This window comes from Sus scrofa, chromosome 1 (genome assembly GCF_000003025.6).
Source record: "Sus scrofa isolate TJ Tabasco breed Duroc chromosome 1, Sscrofa11.1, whole genome shotgun sequence".
NCBI classification, from domain to species: domain Eukaryota; kingdom Metazoa; phylum Chordata; class Mammalia; order Artiodactyla; family Suidae; genus Sus; species Sus scrofa.
The window spans coordinates 31348694-31369588 of record NC_010443.5 but is presented as its reverse complement, the minus strand read 5'-3'; the positions used below and the strand labels follow the sequence as shown (position 1 = coordinate 31369588).

The following is a 20895-nucleotide window of genomic DNA, read 5'->3' as shown; positions in this document are numbered from 1 at the left end:
CAAATATGGATTCATATAAATATATACTTTCATACATAATTTCATAGGCACACACAGGAAGCATTAAGGACCAAAAGGTTAAAAGCAGTATTCTCTAGGTAACAGGATTAATAGATTTGGAAATTTTTCCAGTTAAGTTAGTTTTTATTTTCTAACTTTTTTTCAGTAAATAGGCATTATTATGCATTAGATTTATAATAGGGGCAAAACACAACATAAATGGCATATATATTTTAATGATTCCCAGCTCCACAACTTCTGCCTTTTTTCATTTGGGAAGGTTACAAATCCAACTAGTAGTATCCATGAGGATAGAGGTACGATCCCTAGCCTCAGTGGGTTAAGGATCCAGCATTGCTGTGAGGTCACAGATGTACCTTGGATCTGGTGTCGCTGTGGCTGTGGTGTAGGCCAGCAGCTGCAGCTCTGATTTGACCACTAGCTTAGGAATTTCCATATGCTGCAGGTTTGGTCCTAAAAAGGACAAACAAACAAAACTCCTCTATCCTTTACCCAGCATCCTCATAGGTTATCATTTTATCATATTTGAATTATTATTCTTTCTCTATAGTCAGATGGATAGATGGATAGATAGATAGATAGATAGATAGATAGATAGATAGATAGATAGAATCCTTTTTTGAATCATTTAAGAATTTGAACAATGAGTTGAAGGCACTTGGCAAGTCTCAAAATGTATAATTGCTAATTCAAAATTCTCAGAAATATACAATTATTAATTCACTTATAGTAATTTATAAGGCAATACTTACAGAGATGAGAAAGTTTTAATTATAAGAATGCTAATTGCAGCAATGTTTACCATATAGAAAGACTGGAAATGGCCCGCATGTCCAACAGTAAGAGTTTAGCTCAGCAAATTATACAGTGCAAATATGTCCTGCTTCCATATGTCCTCTCGTTTGTTATCCATCATTGACCTCTGGAGCCATTAGGATGAACTTCAAGTTCTTAATTCATCTGCCTCTGTGGACTGCATCACTCTTGTCATTGCTAGGATTCCCTTGAACCCACCTGAGACTATTTACTTCAGAGAAAAAAGATCACCCAAGATACCTTCAACTGCACATGGCCTTGATGAATTTTGGTTTTACCATGTGTCTCTCTCTCATCCTCCCCACATGTAAGATCAAACCAAAGACCATCTCACATGGAGATTCCATCCTCCCTGTGAGAGTCTCAGGCACGCCTCCCTGATAGTCTAGCAAACAGGTAATGCAGCGTGATCCAGGACATCAATAAAAAGCCTGGGTTGCTCAGGAAGTTCTGCTCAATGTAAGAGCAAGTCGCTTAGAATACAATCAGAATCCTACTAAATATTCAACAGATAACCTATCCTAATTTCAAATAAAGAGTCAGTGTCTCAAAATTATATATATTCATGAGAATTCCTACAAGAAGAAGAATATCAGCTTTATTCACAGCCACATCAGCTGGAAAAAGATTCTCCTGGCTCCAAAAAAATTCGAGATTTCAAAAGCCATGTTTCCTTTTCCAGCTGGTATGTTCACCTTCCTTACTAAGAACAATGAAAACAAATGTGATATTATACAATTTCCAAAGGAAACGATTTTACGTTGACATCTCAGATTCAGAAATTCTGAAGTAGAAATAAACATGAAACTTCAAATAGGCAGTGTTGGGGATGATCATATTTCTTACATAAATATTTGGATGGAAAATCAAAATCTGATCCAGCACTAATGAAATAAAAAGAATTGATGTTAACAATGAAATACTTCTCATAAATATTACAAACATTTCATTAAGTGGGCGGATTCTGAGAATCAAGAAGGAGAAACCCCAAAACACAGCCTTTATTTAAAAGACAATATAGTTTGTTTTGAAGACTTGTTTGCTGGGGAGAAAGGGCTTTAAAATGGCATAAATAAATGCAATATCATAATTGACTTGACTGGCAACATCAGTATTGAATCGCTTGCTTCTCTCCAGGAGTATCCAAGATACCACACAGAGATTTAATTTTATTGAGTTTATTAATATAATCCAAACAGATTGAGTTTCGGTAATGAGCAAAAGACACAACACAAGATTTGGCTGAGCTATACAAAGAGAACCCAAAAAAGGTGACAAGATTGTCAATCAATGACCATTTTATTATGGACCGTTTATTAACTGATATAAAAATACATCTACAATAGCAACTGTGACTCAAATTGAGCCAGGATGCAGCACATATGACACCCAACTTGACCAGGGCAGTGTTCCATGGACCTCATGCCCTCCTCGGCTGGTTCACACTCTTTGGCCTTTGACCTGGGCCGTCATAAAAGATCCCTTACAGCACAGAGTCTGCGGCCAGCTCCATTTCCTCCTCACCTACAATCAGTTATGTACCACTTCTAGGTTGCCCAAAGCTTTTCCTTTCTTTTTAGATAGTGACAGAGCTCAAGGAAAACAACTCACCTGGCCAGGGCTGAGCAGGGAAGGGGGAAAAATAGTTCTTCTTCTTCTTCTTTTTTTTTTTTTTTTTTTGCTTTTTGGGGCCATACCCACAGCATATGGAAGTTCCCAGGCTAGAGGTTGAATCAGAGCTGCAGCTGCCAGCCTACACCACAGCCACAGCAATGCCAGATCTGAGCCACATCTGTGACCTACACCTCAGCTCATGGCAACACTAGATCCCTGACCCACCGAGCAAGGCCTGGGGTCAAACCCGCATCCTCATGGATACTAGTTGGATTCACTTCCCTGCACCACAACAGGAACTCCTGAAAAATAGTTCTTTGAGATGGGGTCCAGGGTAGTTTGGGAGGACCAGAGGACTCAGATAAACAAAGGGATCAGGATGGGCATCATCAGAAAGCACTGAGGGAACTTCGCTTGTGGCACAGTGGGTTAAGGATCCAGCATTGTCACTGGAGCAGGTTGGGTTGCGGCTCTGGCTCAGATGCCATCCCTGGCCCAGGAACTTCCACATGCTGAGGTCATGTTGAGGTCGTCGGAAGGCCAGGGGTAGGAAGGACCACATACACCTGGGAAGTCACACGAAAGAGCAATTAGGTGGAAGAAACTGGAACGGAGAGGCCTTCCTTTGACACCTTGAAATGAAAACATTTAAAATAAAAGAACATAGACACCAAAATCCAAAAAAAAAATTAAGTAAAATTTCAACAATGAGAATTTCAACACAATGAAATACAGAAGGAAGTAAAGAATTCTTTGACTTCCACTTGACTTTGTCCAAATGTTTTAAAGGTTATATTAAGTTAGGCAGGCTTTGCTCTGTTTGGTGGATGGATACATCTTAGCAGACGTGCCTAACGAAAGATGAAAACCGATGGCTTAGGGAGCCGGGGAAGGAGGGGAGGTGAGGAAGAGATGGAGGAAAAGTCACCAAGATCTTCACGCTCCCTCTTCATGCTGAAGTGTCTTTAACCTGAGCATTAAGTGCCAGGTTCAGATCACGGAAAACCATGGTCACTGAGCACAGCAGAATCACGGCCACATGTGCACGGTGCTCAGAATGCACCCCAGGGCCAGGAAGCAAAGGAGCAGCTGGACAGAGACCTTTCCATGCAGAGACGAGGAAGAAGCTCCACACACCAAAGGTTCAGCTTTATAAGGTCTTTCTATCTCTGGAGGTAAGGCCGTCATCCCTTGAATCTGAAAACCAAAGAGAAGACAATCCACTGAGCCAGCGTGTGGTTTAAGGGTGGACTAAGGCCAAGCCATGCTCAGTCCAGCACTTCTGCTGGGACTAAAGGGATGGGGGGCGGGGAGATGGCTGCTAAAGTTGTCCAGCATCTGAGGGTCAGAAGCTTGGGGGGGGGTGGTCAGTGAGGTGGCAAAGAGGGACAGACATGCCTTTAGGAAAGAAGAGATATAAGGCAGGCTCTGTCATTTTTGGAAGCTCTCAGCCCATCTCATTCCTACTTCATCCCAACTATAGTTCCAGAATAGATTCCCTTTTTTGGCACGGGTAGCAGGCACACCTGTAGCACATGGACACTCCCAGCCAGGGACTGAACCCACAGCACAGCAGTAACCAGAGCAGTGACAATGCTAGATCCTTAACCCACTGAACCACCAGGGAATTCTTAAATTTTCTTCTTTAAAGGGAGTAGAAACAGGGGGTTTTGCTCATTCTAAGCCATCACTGAACCAACAAATCCTCAGACATATCCAAAGACAACTAGACCACTGGAAGTGTGGATATTTGTCTGTTCCTTGGATTTTATCTGTTATGGATTCAGGTAAGAAGTAACATTTGGTTTCCCTGAAGATTGAAACAAAGTAGGGCCTTACCGACCACTCAGCATTGTCTGTCTTGGAACATCTTACATTCACAGGTAGGCTAAGGACAAGCTTATTGAAGGCAACACCTTCCTTTTTAGTCCATTTAAACTTATTCATTGCATCCATGAAAGAAAGGTTTTTATACTGCTTCGGGCTTTTGATAATGAAAGGCCAGGTCCTGAATTTAAAATAAATAACCATAATTAGTCATATTCAGAACAAAAGCATTATATATTTCTATTACTTTTCAACATTCTAAAATAGACTTCATTCTTGTTCATTTTTACATACATATGTAATCTAATACAAAAGCACTGCTGAACTCATCAGCAGTTATTAAAAGAAATACATATAAAATAAGGAGTGTTTTTAAAAAATAAAATTCCTCAGTATTAGGTTTAAACAAATAATTTTGCCTTAGAAGACTTCCCCAGAACCTCACAATTCCTTACCTAATTGTTTTTTTTTTTTTTGCTCTAGATAACAGTGGTAAGCATCCAGTTCTGAAGTGTATCATACTATGAAGTGTATCACACTTTAATTTTAGGGCTGCACCTGTGGCATATGGAAGTTGCCCAGTGTAATGAAGAAACAGGTAGCTTCTCAAAATTTACTGAACCGAGATGAAAATTTCAATTCCATGCCATTGAAAAGCCTGACCCCTGCTGGCTGCCTTGTTTTAGCTTGCCTAATTAAAAAGATGGAAAAAATGAACCAGAGTTTGTTTTTTGGTTGGTTGTTTGTTTCTTTTGTTTGTTTGTTTTGGCTGCACCAGTGGCATATGGAAGTTTCCGGCCAGGGATCAAATCCAAGTTGCAGCTGCCACCTATGCTGTAGCTGTTGCAACACCAGATCCTTGACCCACTGTGCCAGGCAGGGGATGGAACCCATGCCATGGCAATGACCTGAGCTGCTGCAGAGAGAACACCAGATCCTTAATCCACTGTGCCACAGTGGGAACTACTGAACCAGTGCTTTTAAATTTTCACTAAGAAAAAAATATTTTGCAGACACTATGCTCTGCTCCTATTTGCTGCTCTAAAAACACCTGTTAAATGTCCAAGAAAGAAGTGAGAAATCACAGAAGAATGCCATGACCTGCTCTGGAAGAGACCCTCTAGTGATGTCTTTCATTAAATATATGTTTTATATTATTGATTCCTGAAAAAAGGAAACGTGTTTAAGTGTTGGCATATCTCAGAAATTTACATGAACCTTCCATGAAAGGACCTTTTCATGGAGGTCCATGAAATTCCACGGATCTTCTGGGAGATTATCATGGGTAACCAGCAGATATTTGGCTCCCTTGACACCCAAAAGGAAGCTCCAGTGATTTTTCAGTAATTAGCAAGTAATTAACCTCCAGCTGGGGAAAGGATATATATACTTTTTTCCAGGGCCACACCTGCAGCATATGGAAGTTCCCAGGTTAGGGGGTCAAATCAGAGCTGCAGCTGCTGGCCTACTCCACAGCCACAGCAACACCAGATCCGAGCCATTTCTGTGACCTACACCGCCACTCACGGCACACCGGATCCTTAACCCACTGAGTGAGGCCAGGGATTGAACCTGTGTCCTCATGGATACTAGTCAGGTTTGTTACCACTGAGCCACAACAGGAACTCAGGAAATCTATATTTCTACTATTTGATTTTCACAATTTCTTCATTTCTTTATGTCATTACTCTTACACACATAGCCTCCTCAGGCACATTGAATATTATCTTTTTAGTTAAATTAAACATGCTTTATTAATCTTTTAGAGTTATGAAGATAAATTTTTAATGTCTAAAAATCATTTCCTCCATGCTAATAAGTGAGATGATGAATAATACAATAGGTCATATACAAGTGTCTTAATATTCTTTATTCCTAGCTTTCTTTTTCCTTTAATTAAAGTCAACGTATCTTTGTTGAGTTTTAAATGCACTATTTTGTACAGAGATCCTAAATATCATAAAGAAGGAGCAGCCACCATCACACTACACTAAACCTATCTAGCAATGACCTAAAATCTATAGCATTACAAATTAAACACACTGTGAATACTTGTAGAGATGCAATGAATTAGCATAAAATAAAACATATATTCTACCAGTTTGTATAAAGTAAAAACTCGACTTAAAAGGGGCCCATTATAGGAGTTCCCGTCGTGGCTCAGTGGTTAACGAATCTGACTAGGAACCATGAGGTTGCAGGTTCGGGTTCGATCCCTGGCCTTGCTCAGTGGATTAAGGATCTGGCGTTGCTGTGGCTGTGGTGTAGGCCGGCGGCTACAGCTCTCATTAGACCCCTAGCCTGGGAACCTACATATGCCGCAGGAGCGGCCCAAGAAATAGCAAAAAGACCAAAAAAAAGGGGGGGAGGCTCATTATAGTTACCTACAATGTCCTTTTAAATACACTAAAAGCTATAGCTAAGTTTCATTAAATACTTCATTTATTTGAAATAAACTCAAATTGAATATTATAAATTAAATTTGTTTTTCAAAAAGGTAAACTGTCTTGGAAAAAAATCAACTTCACAACCAGAAAAATGCTGGGGTTGGGGTGCGAAATCATCAGCCTGTAATCACCTAAAATACCACAAGGTGGCAATGCAATCTCTGCTAAAGCACTGAAGGGCCCATTCAACCCTCTGAATTTTCTGCAGCCTTGCTGGTAAGAGTGAATGGTGTACTGCATACATACATGAAATCTTAAGAAGTTTTATAGCTAGAACAAATTATTAACCTCGTATTTGTGATTTCACAGCAGAAAGTGACAGAAGAGGTAGAAACACATTTGTTTACTTACCATAAATATGTGAGAAAGGATGCAGAAAAAGGCAAACCCAATGAATCATGTTAGAAGCAGCATGACAGACTAATGAGTGGGGATGGGCCACCAAGCTCTCTGACCTGGAATCTTGTCTCATTTGTATTGTCTCCTTTCCCTTCCTACTAAATTTGTTCACGATCCTACTCTATTAACATCACACCAAATTTCCTGACCTTTCCAGCCTACCCTTCACCAAACTTCCAGACTTTCCACTGGAGAAAAGAGAAGAAAAAGACAGAGTGGGGAGAAGTCCAGAAAAAGTAAATATTTATCCCAAGTAATTTTCCTTAAAAGACTCAGCTCTAAACCAGAAACGGGTAACCTTGAAGTAGCAAGTTCGTCTGCTGTCACAAGGACTGAGACTTAGAAATACTAGGAATGTTGTAGAAATTAAAATAGCTACATTTCTGCACATCTGGACAGTGTACAAATGTCTACACAAGTACAGATATAAATACAATGATATTATTTACATATCACTGAATTGATAAAAATAAATCATTCATATTAGGATTTAATATTAATGAGAAATTTTCCTTTGTAAGTTTAATTTAATTGACAAATGATTTAAAAACATATGTGAAATGGAATAAACTTAGACTATGCAAAATAATTTTTGGGAAAAGAGAAAAAAATGACAAAGTTTGGGGACTTACTCTTATTTCAAGATTTACTGTAAAACTATAATAATAATTGAGTGGGGTATTATAGACATGTACCACAAGGCAACAGAACTCTGCGTCCAGAAATCATCAAAATATGGTGAAGAAATTTCCAAAAAATATTCCGGGGTAACTGTATAGGAAAAGGGTAGTTTTTTCATCAAACGTTTCTTGAATAACTTGCTATCCATATGAAATACAATGGACTTCAGCCTATACAACATACAAAAAATTATTCAAAATGGGTCTTCAATCTAAAGCTAACCTATACAGTTTTAGGGAAAAAAAAAAAAAAGAAAGAAAATCCTCACAATTTGGGCAGGCAAAATTTTCTTACACGGACATCAAAAGCCCAAAACAAACCAAAAACAATAAAATGGATGTCAAAAACACAGCTAAAAAATTAAAATCAAGCTACAGACTAGGAAAAAATTTTTGCAAACATATATCTGACAAAGGATTTATATCCAAAGTATAAAAATCTCTTTAAAATTATGAAGAAGTCATAACTTAATTAAAAAAACAATTCAATGGCAAAATTTGAACAGTTAAAAAGGAATGTATATAAATGACTAGAAAGCACATGAAACAGGCTCAACATCATTTGTCACAAGGGAAATGGAAAACAAAACTCTCCAGTAAGATACCACTGCATACACATTAAAATACATAAAATTTAAAATGTTGAATATACAAAATGCCAGGAAGAATATTAAGCAATAGGAGCTGTTATACATTACTGGTGAGAATGTAAAATGGTACACCATTTGGTGAAATGTTTTGAGAGTCAGACAGTAAACATAAACTTAGCATGCAATCCAGGGATTCCACCACTAGGTACTGACTCAGAATTTGAAAATATATGTTCACACAAAAATAAATACAATAATGTTTATAGCAGCTTTCTTCATAATAGCCACAAACTGGAAGCCACCCAAATGCCTTTCAACCAGTGAATCAAATTAATTTGGGTATATTTACACAGGGGAATACTACTCAGCAATAAAAAGGAAGGGACTGTTGATACATGATAGATAAATAGATAGATAGATAGACAGACAGACAGACAGACACAGACAAATCTCAGTATATATATATAAACACAGATGAATCTCAGAAACATTCTGAGTTAAAGAAGCCAGGCACAAAAGAGTATATATGATACGATCCTATTTTCATGAAATCTAGAAAAGATCAAATTGTTAGACAGTGACATAAAGCAGATTTATGGTTTCCTGGGGCTTTGTGTGGGAAGTGGGATTGTTTCCAGGAGTGAGAGAACTTAGGGTGGTGATGAAAACACTCCATCTCGTTTGCGATATGGATAAATAGGGGTACACATCTGAGAAAGCTTTCTAACAGTACACTTAAAACGGGAGCATTTTGTTGTGTGTAAGTTCTACCTCAAGCAATTTGACTTAAAGGAAACAGCAAACAGAAATAAAATATATCACCAAACAGACAAAAAAAAAAAAAGACACAACATAAACTTTACTATTTGAATTGTGAAAGAAAGACACCAGGAATTCTGAATAAACAAGGCACAACACCGAACCCTCTTGACACTGTCTGAGCAAATGAATGTTGGCAAGGACCCAGGAGAGTTGGTCTCCCTAACTCAAGGAAGAGGCTTAAGAGCAGCAGCAGATTTGCCAGGATGAGATAAAGCCTGGGACCTTCCTCCATGGAAAGGCATTAGGCCCCAACCAGTTATAAAGCATCCTCCAATAGACTCTTAATAAAATCTGAGGAAGGAATACCCCATGAATTATGATATAGTCCCACCTCTACACACACAACCCTTTCACCCCCAAATGCAGACAAGGAAGTACATAAAACATGGCACCCAGACCTCAATCTTCAGTGTACAGAGAAAGAAATGACTCTCAGATTTGCTTAGAAAAGTCGTCAGAAGTTCACCTACATTTTACCAGAGTAGAGAGAGAAGATTTAGACAGAACTGGCTCCGCATAAGCAAGAACTGACATCACAACCACGAAAACTTAGGGTGAAAGGAAATGATATCACATTTCATGTAAAGAGACAGAAAAAAAATCGGCTCAGAAGAAGATCTAAACCAATTTTACTGGAGAGAATCCCCATAAGTGTTTTACAGCCTAAATTTATTTAATAAGAACATGAATTCAATTAAACAAGAGCTCAAAGGCAAGATGATAAAACAACAGAATGAGATGAAAAGGGAGATAGCAGATGGAGATAAATTTAACACTAAGCAAATTTAGCACCAAATAAGTTAGAAAAAGCAAGACGCAGAAGAGCACGTCTGAAAAATTATGAGAAAACACTTAAGAGAAATCCCATGTAGATTAGAAAAAATTTGTAGATATAAGAAAGTTTCCTGGAAATTAAAGAAGCAGTGAATGTATGTACTGAAAGAACACTTTGTATTTCAGGAAAATGTGACTCATACCCTCAACACTGAAATATGTCCAGTTTAATTTATGGATTCTATAGGTAGAGGAAGAATGGTCCTATTCATCCAAAGACATCTCCAGAGGAGGAGGAAAAACCTGTGACCCCAAAATATTATATCCGGCCAAATGCTGTCCAAATGTACATGCAGAAATTCTCAAACATAAAACAACTCTGGGCAAAAAGCATGTGGAAGCCCTTCTTAAGTAAGTACCTTGAGGGCAAAACCATGATGAATCAAATTTAAAAAAACTCGGAAATGCCAAAATCATATAAAGATTAAGAATTTATCATTGAATCTATTTAGACATAAAAGTTGTGTTAAATACTGTGGCAGTTGTATTCCAAAATTCAATGTGAAAGTTAAAAATCTTGAAAATACAAAAATTCTAACATAAATAATAAATATTGGGAGGTATGGAAAGGGAGAAGGGGATAAAATGTGAAAGTATGAATGTGCTCATCTTTAATGATCTAAAATTGAAACATCATTTAAAAAGGTGACTGCAACGTGTTATCTTTTATGATCTATTTTCTCAATATAATATTATCTCTTGTAGTTATCAAAACAATAGCAACGTGTATTTGTTCAACGAGTGTTCCCTTTTTATTTTGTTTTTTTTTTCTTCTGATAATTAAAACAAAATGCAATGCTAAAGTGTTTGTTTCAAGCGGTACACAAACTATCATCTAACACGACTGTATTCATTTTGTATCAATACCTACGTAGAAAGATATCAGTAATGGCATTCCATTAACATTAGTGTTGCTTATTTCCAACAGAATTTGAGGTGATCGTTTTTGTCCTCTTTTTTAAAACCTTTTTCCACCTTGCCTAAACTCTTTATAATAAGCCTGTGTGGTTTTTAAACCTTATCAACATAAAGTGATTTTTTTTTCCTGCAAAGCAATATAGAAATACATCTCTTGGTTCTATTAAGAAACAGAACAAGTAAGGTAGGAAATTTCCACCACATAAACCTCACTAGAACCACATAGACAGCGGTGATATTTGGCGCAGCAGAGAATACAAATTTATCTAAACTCATTATCTATGCTGTTATCTGATCTTTGGGAGTTTTTTGTTTTTCCTTAAGCTTGCCAGATCTGTAGGAGGCAGAGAAAAACTGCATCCCCCACAACAGACAGATCCTGAGACAGGATGTACTTGTCTGTATTTTTCCACCAATGAATGCATCCTCTAATCCTGGAATTGCTACAGAATGTTTAAAATAAAAACAGGGCACCTAACTAATCATTATATGAAAAGCAAAAATAGGCAATTCTAGGTTATATGTTATATGATATTCTCATTTAGTATTATATCCTAAAGCCAAATTAGCAATATTCTTGTAAGCAAAGCAGAAAAAAGCACCCACACCATTTCTCTCTTTCTGATCTTTTAGCCAGTACCTTGTTGGTTTGGCCTTTAATAATATTTATGTCAGTGTGATGATGAACTAGACTTGAGAGTCTGACTTAAAGTCCAAACATGTATTTTATAACAGAGGCTCTTTTTCACTCGTATTTTTTGAAGAATAAATATATTTAACCATGTAGTTAAATGGTTTTATGCGGGCAATGGCACCTCAAAACTGGCCTTGTTCTGTGGAGCGATTTTTTCCTGTCTTGTTAAGTGATGAAAAACCAACTTCAATATTTCCTGGAGACCAAACATGGGGACCCTGACAGAGCTCATTGGGACACAGGAGCTGGGTATTTTCAGAGGCTTCACACAAGCTGAACACAAAAGAAAATAACTGGACTGCAGAATGCATTTCATTCATCTTGTAAATACAGAGCTTTGAACGTTTGTTTGTTTTCAACAAATGGAGACACCAACATTTTCTGGATTAGGAAAAGTTTCTAGTCAATATACTAAAAATAATTCTGCTGTATAATACAGGGAACTATATCCAATCACTTGTGATGGAACAGGATGGCAGATAATGTGAAAAAAAGAATGTATTTTATATATATGAATGACTGGGCCACTTTGCTTTACAGCAGAAATTGGAAGAACATTGTAAATCAACTATAATAAAAATAGTAAAAAATAAAATAAAAATTTAAAAATAAAATTAAATTTAAAAATACATTAAAAATAGCTTAAAGGAGCATATATATAACTGAATTACTTTGTTGAATGGCAGAAATTACCACAACATTGTAAATCAGCTATACTTCAATGAAAATTTTAAAAAATGAAAAAAATTCTAAAGAAAAAAAGGCTACTTAAATCTTAGGAAGAATAATGTAATCCTGATATTTTAAAACAGGCCTACATTCCAGCGTTTTCAGAATGACATCTTCTGTGCTCTATTGATTTTTGATGTTTTATTTACTTGTTTGCAATGCAGTTATTGATTCTGAATGAAAAGATACATATGTCAGAGACCACAATACAAACCACAGCTCCCCATTTATTATTCCTTCTATGAGGCTGAACAGATTCTTACTCTCTTAGTTTCCATTTCCTGCTCTATAAAGCTAGGATTGAAAATATTGCTCTACCAATTGGAATTGAGTGAAAATAAATTAAATGAAATTATGTATGTGAAAATATTTCACATACTAGAACCTAATTCACACCTGCATTTTATTATTTGTATTTTAGTAGATACAGACTTCTAGTCTGCTGGTCATTGGGTTGTCTGGGTAGGAACTCAGTAGAACATATCTATGAATAGTAGCTTAATTTGAAAAGAAGAGTGTTTGGAGTTCCTAATTTTTAATCATCATAAAATTTTGCAACCAAAAAAGTAGACCATAATTAGATTCTCCCTCAGATCTGCATTTTGCCTCATTAGACGTTTTTTAACCTCTCCTTAAATACACTCCCTCAAAAATCTGTCTCCTTTTCCTAATTACATCCTTTCATTTTGAAAAATCCTAATCATTAGAAAATTCTTCTTAATATTAAAATAAAATCTATACTTTAAAACTGCCACCAGTCACCCTAATTATTCTTTGTGGTATTACTAAGAATGGATAAAATTCTTTTTTTCTACATCAATCTTAACATATCCAAAATAGAATTCTCAATTTCTTCTTTAAGCATGTTTCCTTGCACCATTCACGAATGATCATTTTTCCTTTACTGTTTCCCTCGCCATCTGCCAGAGATGCAATCAATGAACAAGTTCAGTGAGTGCTACCTTCAAAAGGTAACCTGAGTGCAATCATGTTTCGTCAACTCTATTGGTGCCATCTTGATCCAAGGCACCCTCACCTCTCAACTGGACAATTACAAGTCTCCTGGTTGGTATTTTTCTTTGCAATCTTGCCCCTCTAGAGTCCTTTCTCAACTAAGTACCTTAACTAACTTTTGTTGTTGTTGTTTGGCTGTGCCCCATGGCATGGGAAGTTTCTGGGCCAAGGACTGAACCTGAGCCACTGCAGTGACAATGCCAAATCCTTAACTGCTAATGCACTGGGGAACTCCAAAATTGACATTTCTAATACCCCATTCCCTATAATGTCTTCTATTTGCACTTAAATCTAAAGTCCTTATGTTACTCTGTTCTACATGATCTGGTCCCATTGGCTCTTAGACCTCCTCACTTACCCTCTATCATATTTCACTCTGCTTCAGCCAAACTCACCTTCTTGTTGTTCTTTGAACATGCTAGTCTCATACACCCTATCCATATACAGGCTTTTCTCTCTGCAGAGTAGACTTGTATATCTTTCAATGGCTGGCTCCTCATCACTTAGATCTCTGCTCAAACATCACCTCCTGCCATGGACTGGATAGTTGTGCCCCCCCCCCCACACCAAGTTCATATGTTGAAATCCTAAATGTTTTTTCTCTAAATGATAAGAGTAATTTCTTCCACCTAGACTGTAACAATGATGCCAAGTGTGTTGAATACCTACTTGCCTTCTGGGAGTCTGGCATGTTGGTACTTGCTAAGCAGAGGGCATCTCTGCGACCAGTTCAAGAAAATCTCTAGGCACTGAGTCTCTAATGACATCTTCAGTTGACAACATTTCATGCATGTTGTCATAATTTGATACTGGTGGAATTAAGCACATTCTGTTTGACTCCACTGGGAGAGGTCTCTTGGAAGCTTGCACTTGATTTCCTATGGACTTTGCCTCATGTGATTTTTCTTTCTTTTTTTTCACTTTTCTTTATATTCTTTCACTATAATAGATATTAACCATAAGTACAACTATATGCTTAATCTTTTAGATCTTCCTAGAAAATCACTGAATCTAAGAGTAGTCTTGGGGACCAGGGACATTGCAAGAAGAGAAGTTCACTTGGTCTCCCCAACTGAAAACAACCAAACAGAATAGCACATAAAGGAATTCCATAACATGTAACAAATATAGTATGAAAAAAGCCCATCCTTACCTCTCCCATGAAATCTATTTACTACTTACGTGACTGGCCTGTAGATCTCCTTAACGCCAATGAACTGAAGTTGTTCCATAATGTCTGGAATACTTGCACATCGAGTAAGATTAATTCTTGGGTAATAAAGAAGGTATGAGAGGCACATTTCATTCCTGGTGCTTAATCCTCCCTGAAGATGGAGATATTTTATTTAAAAAAGTATACTTCCCACTAACTTTGATACTTATAACACACAAGCCAAAAATTCTATACAGTTTCTTCCAATACTGAAATGTAATAAACCTTAATGCTGAAAAATAATTGCCTAAATGACAATTTGTTCTTTAAAAAGATAATGGCACGTTTAAAATTAATTAAAATTATTCCTATCTCTTTAAAAGTTGCCTTTCTTAAATAAGCTAATAATCTCCTCAAAGTTCTGTTTATATTATGTAAACTTCTCACTACAGTGAACATTTCAAAGGGTGATGGGGATGTTTAGTAACATGATATCCATCAGTTAGTCTGATGGAATCTTTGCCTGACTGCACTGAATTTTCTGTAATTGTGTTGTCATGTATATAAACATCAGCAGCTGCATACAACAGGGGAGACATATTTCACATTGTGAATGTAAGTAGCAAATTATGTACTAAAATTTTAAAAGACCAACGATCCTCAGAAGAACAGAATCTAGAGTGCTGCAACATATTATCTACAATGTCCAATTTTCAACCAAACATCATTAAACATGAAAAGCAACAGAAAACTATGATCTGCACTCAGGAAAAAAATAACTTAGTAGAAACTGACTGTGAGAGATAGAGAGGCTGGAGTAAGCAAAGACTTAAAAAGCAGATAAAAATCTGTTTAAAGAGCTAAACAAAGATGTTCATATAATTAAAGGTATATATGTTAAAAATGAATGAACAAATAAGGAATGACATCAGAAAAAGGAAAACATAAAGAAAGGACTGAACAGAAATTCTAGAGTTGAAAAATTCTATAACTAATTTAAAATTCACAGGGTGAGCTCAATATCAACTTGAGGTGACAGAGGAAAGAACTGGTGAACTTGAAGACTGATCAATAGAAATTTTCCAAACAAAAGAACAGAGAGAAAAAAGATTAAAGAAAGTGAAAACATGTCAGAGATCTATAGGACAATATTAAATGTTCCAACATGCATGTAATTGGAGTTCCAAAAAGAGAGGGAAGAGAGAAAAGAGTAGGGAAAAATTTTGAAATAAAATAGTGGAAAGCCTCACAAATTTAGTGAAAAACATGAACTTACAGACCCAAGAAACTCAACAAATGCCAAAGATAATTATGAAGAGAACCATACCTAGACATATCATAGTCATATTGCTGAAAGCCAAAGACAAAGAGAAAATCTTGAAAGCAACAAGAGAAAAATAACACATCACATACAAGGGAACAGTAATACAATAGACAACTGACATTTCATAATGATGAAAATAACAAAATGATAGTAGAATTACTTATTCAAGTGCTCCAGGGAAAAAGAAATGAACCAAGAATTCTGCATCCAGCAAATTATCTATCCTTCTAAAGTGAAGATGAAAAACCTAGTATTGTTTACAGTATACATTAACTAGTGGCTAACATACAATGATTTCACAAATTGCAAAACATAATGCACTTGAAGTGTAAACCAGGACTGGGCAAAAAGAGAAGGTGATCTACAAATGAGACTGCAACTGACACCTCACTAAATATATTTAATCTATGCTTAAGCTGGGATGACTAATTAGAGTTGTACAGAATTGCAGGAAGGGAGTAGGTTTTTGTATCCTCACATCAACTGTTTATTGGCTGCTGGCTGCTCCACTGGAGGGTGTAACTTAAGTGAGTCATCTCCTGATACAGACTGCTGTGCCCAGTAAGGGACACAGATGTAAACTCTTATTATATGATTTTTTTCAGTGGCTGGGTTTAGTTGCCTTGGCCCTGAAGAGGGAGGGTATACAGGCAGAGCACCAAAATAGTCACTGAAGTAATAACTTATTATGCTGTAGTAAATATTTCATGAGAACAAACTTACAGATAAGGCATGAGAAAAATAAAGCTAACACCAGAGTACTGACTACTCTCTGTGTGCTCATCTTTAAGTCTCCTCTTCCTCACTCTAACCAAAGATAATGATGATCTTAATATTTATCATTCTCTCTCTTTTCATCACACTTTACTTTTAGTTTATTGATATATGTATCCCTAAGAGATACATTGTTTAATTTCATATGTTCTTGAACTTTAGATACATATTGTCCTACACATAGTGTGCTGCCAACTTGCTCTTTTCAATCAACGTTAGGTTTTTCAGATACATTCATGTTAATACATGTGGTTTTGGTTCATCAATTTTCATAACTATATACTATTCATATATTATATGACATATTACAACATATTTATATGGTTTCCTTTGAACAGTTGAGCTGTTTCCAATTTTTTTGTTCCTATACTGTTACATGTTATAATGAATATTTCATATATTTCTCTCCCAGAACACATCCTGCAAAAGTAACCTCAAGGTTAAGTCTACACAGGAACGGAAATGGGTAGGGCATATATGAATCTCCAACTTTACTAGATAATGCCATGCTTTCCCCCAAAGAGGTTTTGTAAATGCACATTCAGTTGTATGAGGGTTCCTGTTACAGTACACTAGAATTGCAATTTTAAATACTGCCAGACTGGTGGATAAAAAATCATTTCATTGTGGTTTACATTTGCAGACCCTGGTTCCAAATGAAATTGAGCATTCTTTCATGTTTGTTATCTATTTGGGCTTTTCTTGCTGTGAAAGGTTTTTGTCTTTTGTTCTTTTTCCATCGTATATTTTTCTTAAGTACTGATTTATAGAATTTCTTTTTTTATATGTTGGATACTAATGCTTTGTTTATGTATTGTAAACATTTTTTCAGTTCAAAACTTATCTTTTCACTTACTTAATAGTGTTTTTTGCTAAGCCAAAAATGTTAAGGTAGTCAAATTCATCAGTCTTCTAATTTATAGCGTGTACTTTTTATGGTTTAAGGGTTCTTAGCTACACCAAAGTCATAAAGTTATATTTATAGTTTTTTCTCTAACCATTTTAAAATTTTTCTTTTTCTTTTTTTTTTTTTTTTTTTTTTTTTCTAGCTTCATAGGACATAAGTGTGACATATGGAAATTCCCAGGCTAGGGGTTGAATCGGAGCTGCAGCTGCCAGCCTACACCTCAGCCACAGCAAGGCTAGATCAGCTGCGTCTGCAACCTACAGCACAGCTCACGGCAACATCAGATCCTTAACCCACTGAGCAAGGCCAGGGATGAACCCTCATCCTCATGGATATTTGTTGGATTCGTTTCTGCCACACCATGATGGGAACCCCTCTGCTCTTCATATTTTAGTATTTAATTGAATCTGTGCCACAGCAGCAAACTGAGCTGCTGCAATGACAACAGTGCCAGATCCTTAACTCACTGTGCACAGAACTACCAGATTTAACGTTATTTTTGTCATCTGGATACCCAAGCTTTCCAGTATTTTTTTATGAAAAGCCCACATTTTGCCACTTATCTGAATGATGTCTATCCTAAAATAAGTTTCTATACAGCAGCTTTATATGTCTGTTTCTGGGATCCCTATTCCATTCCACCACTGTAATGCTGATGCACATTATTAATCGCTATAGCTTTATTTTATTTATTTTTTTTCTTTTTAGGGGTGTACCATGGCATATGGAGGTTCCCAAGCTAGGGGTTGAATCAGAGCTACAGCTGCCAGCCTATGTTACAGCAACAGCAACACCAGATCCAAGCCATATCTGTGACCTACATCACAGCTCATGGCAACACCAGATCCTTAACCCACTGAGTGAGGCCAGGGATTGAACACACAACCTCATGGTTCACGAATCATCTAGTCAGATTCGTTTCTGCTGTGCCATGACAGGAACTCCACATAGCTTCATTTTATTTTATTTTATTTTGTCTTTTTTAGAGCTGCGCCCAGAGCATATGGAGGTTCCCAGGCTAGGGGTGGAATCAGAGCTACAGCCACTGGCCTGCGCCACAGCCACAGCAATGCCAAATCCGAACCACATCTGTGACCTATACCTCAGCTCAGGGCAACGCCGGATCTTTAATCCTCTGAGCAAGGCCAGGGATCAAACCTGCATCCTCATGGATGCTGGTCATTTTTTTCTGCTGAGCCACGACGGGAACTCCCACTATAGCTTTAAAGTAAACTTGCATATCTAGCAGTTTGTTTCCTATCTTGTTCTTTTCAGTAGTGTCTTGCCGATTCGAATTAGTATCTTTCTCTTCTGTGTAGATTTTATAATCATGTAAAGGCTAAAACTGTAAAATTTTTAGAAAAATTTAAAAATAGGAGAAAACCTTTGGCTAGATGAAATTTCTTTTTTTTTAATTAAAAAAAATTTTTTTTTTATGAGGTTCCCAGGGTAGGGGTCTAATTGGAGCTGTAGCCACCAGCCTACACCAAAGCCACCACAACTCGGGATCTGAGCTGTGTCTGTGACCTACACCACAGCTCACAGCAATGCCAGATCCCTAACCCACTGAGCAAAGCCAGGGATGGAACCCGCAACCTCACTGTTCCTAGTCGGATTCGTTAACCACTGTGCCATGAGGGGAACTCCAAAGTGAAGATTCCTTAGTTAGGACATCAAGACCCCAAATCATAAAATCTCTCTGATTTTTTAAATGGAATTATATAAAATTTACAAGCCAATTTAAAAAGAAGGGTTAGACCTTGGTTTTATGTAGCCTTTTTATCCATGAACTTAATTTCTTTAAGTGCTCTTTAATGTCTTGCAATAAAGATTAATAATTTTCTTCATAGAGGTCAAACAAGTCTAATGTTAGATTTTATTTCTGTAGAATTTATAGTCTTAAATAGGTTTTCTTGAGATAGTTTTGTAACCTAAAATACAGTTAAAATTGGATATATAAATTGTGAGGAGGTTTTTTGGTGTGGAAAAGTACAATATCAGTAAACGTTTTACTCCTTTGCTTCTTCCTTTCCCATCTTAATATCTTTTTTTTCTTTTCTACTACAATATTGAACAGAAACAGTGACAATCAATATCCTTGCCTCCTTCCTAATTTTAAAGAAATAATTCTAGTATTTAATTTAGTTTGATATTTGCCATAGGTTTTTGTTCAAGCCAATCTTGTTCTGGTTAAGGCAATTTTCTCCTATTCATGGTTTGCTAAATGTCCCTTTTCCCCAATGACCGGCAAGTTTTATGAATGCTTTTTCTGCCCCTATTGAAGTGATCATAAGTCTTTTTCCTTCAATCTCTTAATGTATAATGGTGTTAGTGTATTTTATAATTTAAACCTACTTAGCATTCCTTAGCTAAGCCCAGATAAATCCTAACATGATAATTTTATGTAATGCAGGATTTGATTTGTCAATATTTTATTAAAGTTACTTCCATCCACTACATGTTGTTGACTTTCCTCATGCAACCCCTATCATGTTTTAGTTTAAGATTATGCTAATTTCATCAAATGAGTTGGTAGGAGGTGTTCCCCCTTTTTTTATGTTCTCTGGAAGAGACTAAGGCATGAGTGATTTATTTCTTGAATGTCTGGCAGAACTCCCCAGTAAATCTGCTGCAGCCAGATTTCTTTTTGGGTCAGAAGCTCTAAGGTCATGGAATTCATTCTTCCTTTTGAAGTCTCTATTCATCTAACTCCAGACTCATGTGGATAGTCATTAATGACCACAGATCTTTTATTAATAATATTTGGTGAGGAAAACCTAAAAGACTGAGTAGCTTTTCATGAAAGAGTCAATAAATTCCACTGCAAATATTACCATAGTATCATTAGTTAATCTGATAAGATGCTAAAACAGCTCTGATTTCAATTTTATGATGTTTCATGTTTAAGACATTCAGAATTTTGCTCCCAGATGGGAATCCTTTTTACTTTTTTCTCTCCTAAAATCAGTTTATTCCTCCTCTGCCCAAAAAATTTTAATAATAATAAAATTCTTCTTACCCAAGTCATCCGGGCTCTATCTTTTGTGTTGTAGCGACACTCAGTGATCAGATTATCTCCCTAAAATATAAAAGTACAATCTTTCAGATTGAAGTTTTATATCGTTTTATTTATCTAATGCATTTGTAGGGCAAAAGTATAATTTGCTTTATGAATGGATGCATTAAGTAATTTGATTCACAAGAAGACCTTTGATCTATTAAATTCTAGGACTGCTAGTATAATAAGCAAGCAAACAAATAGAGATCTCTTTGTTCAGGCCAGACGCTACCATGTTCTAGTTGCATGACCTTAGGTAAGGAAATGCATCATC

General features: G+C 36.6%; 1 protein-coding gene across 1 annotated transcript in view; it reads right to left on the bottom strand.

Annotated features, from left to right (window-relative positions):
* Positions 2000–20895, bottom strand: part of MOXD1 (monooxygenase DBH like 1) — an 85099-nt gene continuing 66203 nt past the window's right edge. Inside the window, 4 exon segments of the mRNA XM_001926931.3 lie at positions 2000–3648; positions 4291–4459; positions 14588–14730; positions 20583–20642. Of these exon segments, the coding sequence (XP_001926966.2) occupies positions 3481–3648; positions 4291–4459; positions 14588–14730; positions 20583–20642 (540 nt within the window). The 3' untranslated portion in view covers positions 2000–3480.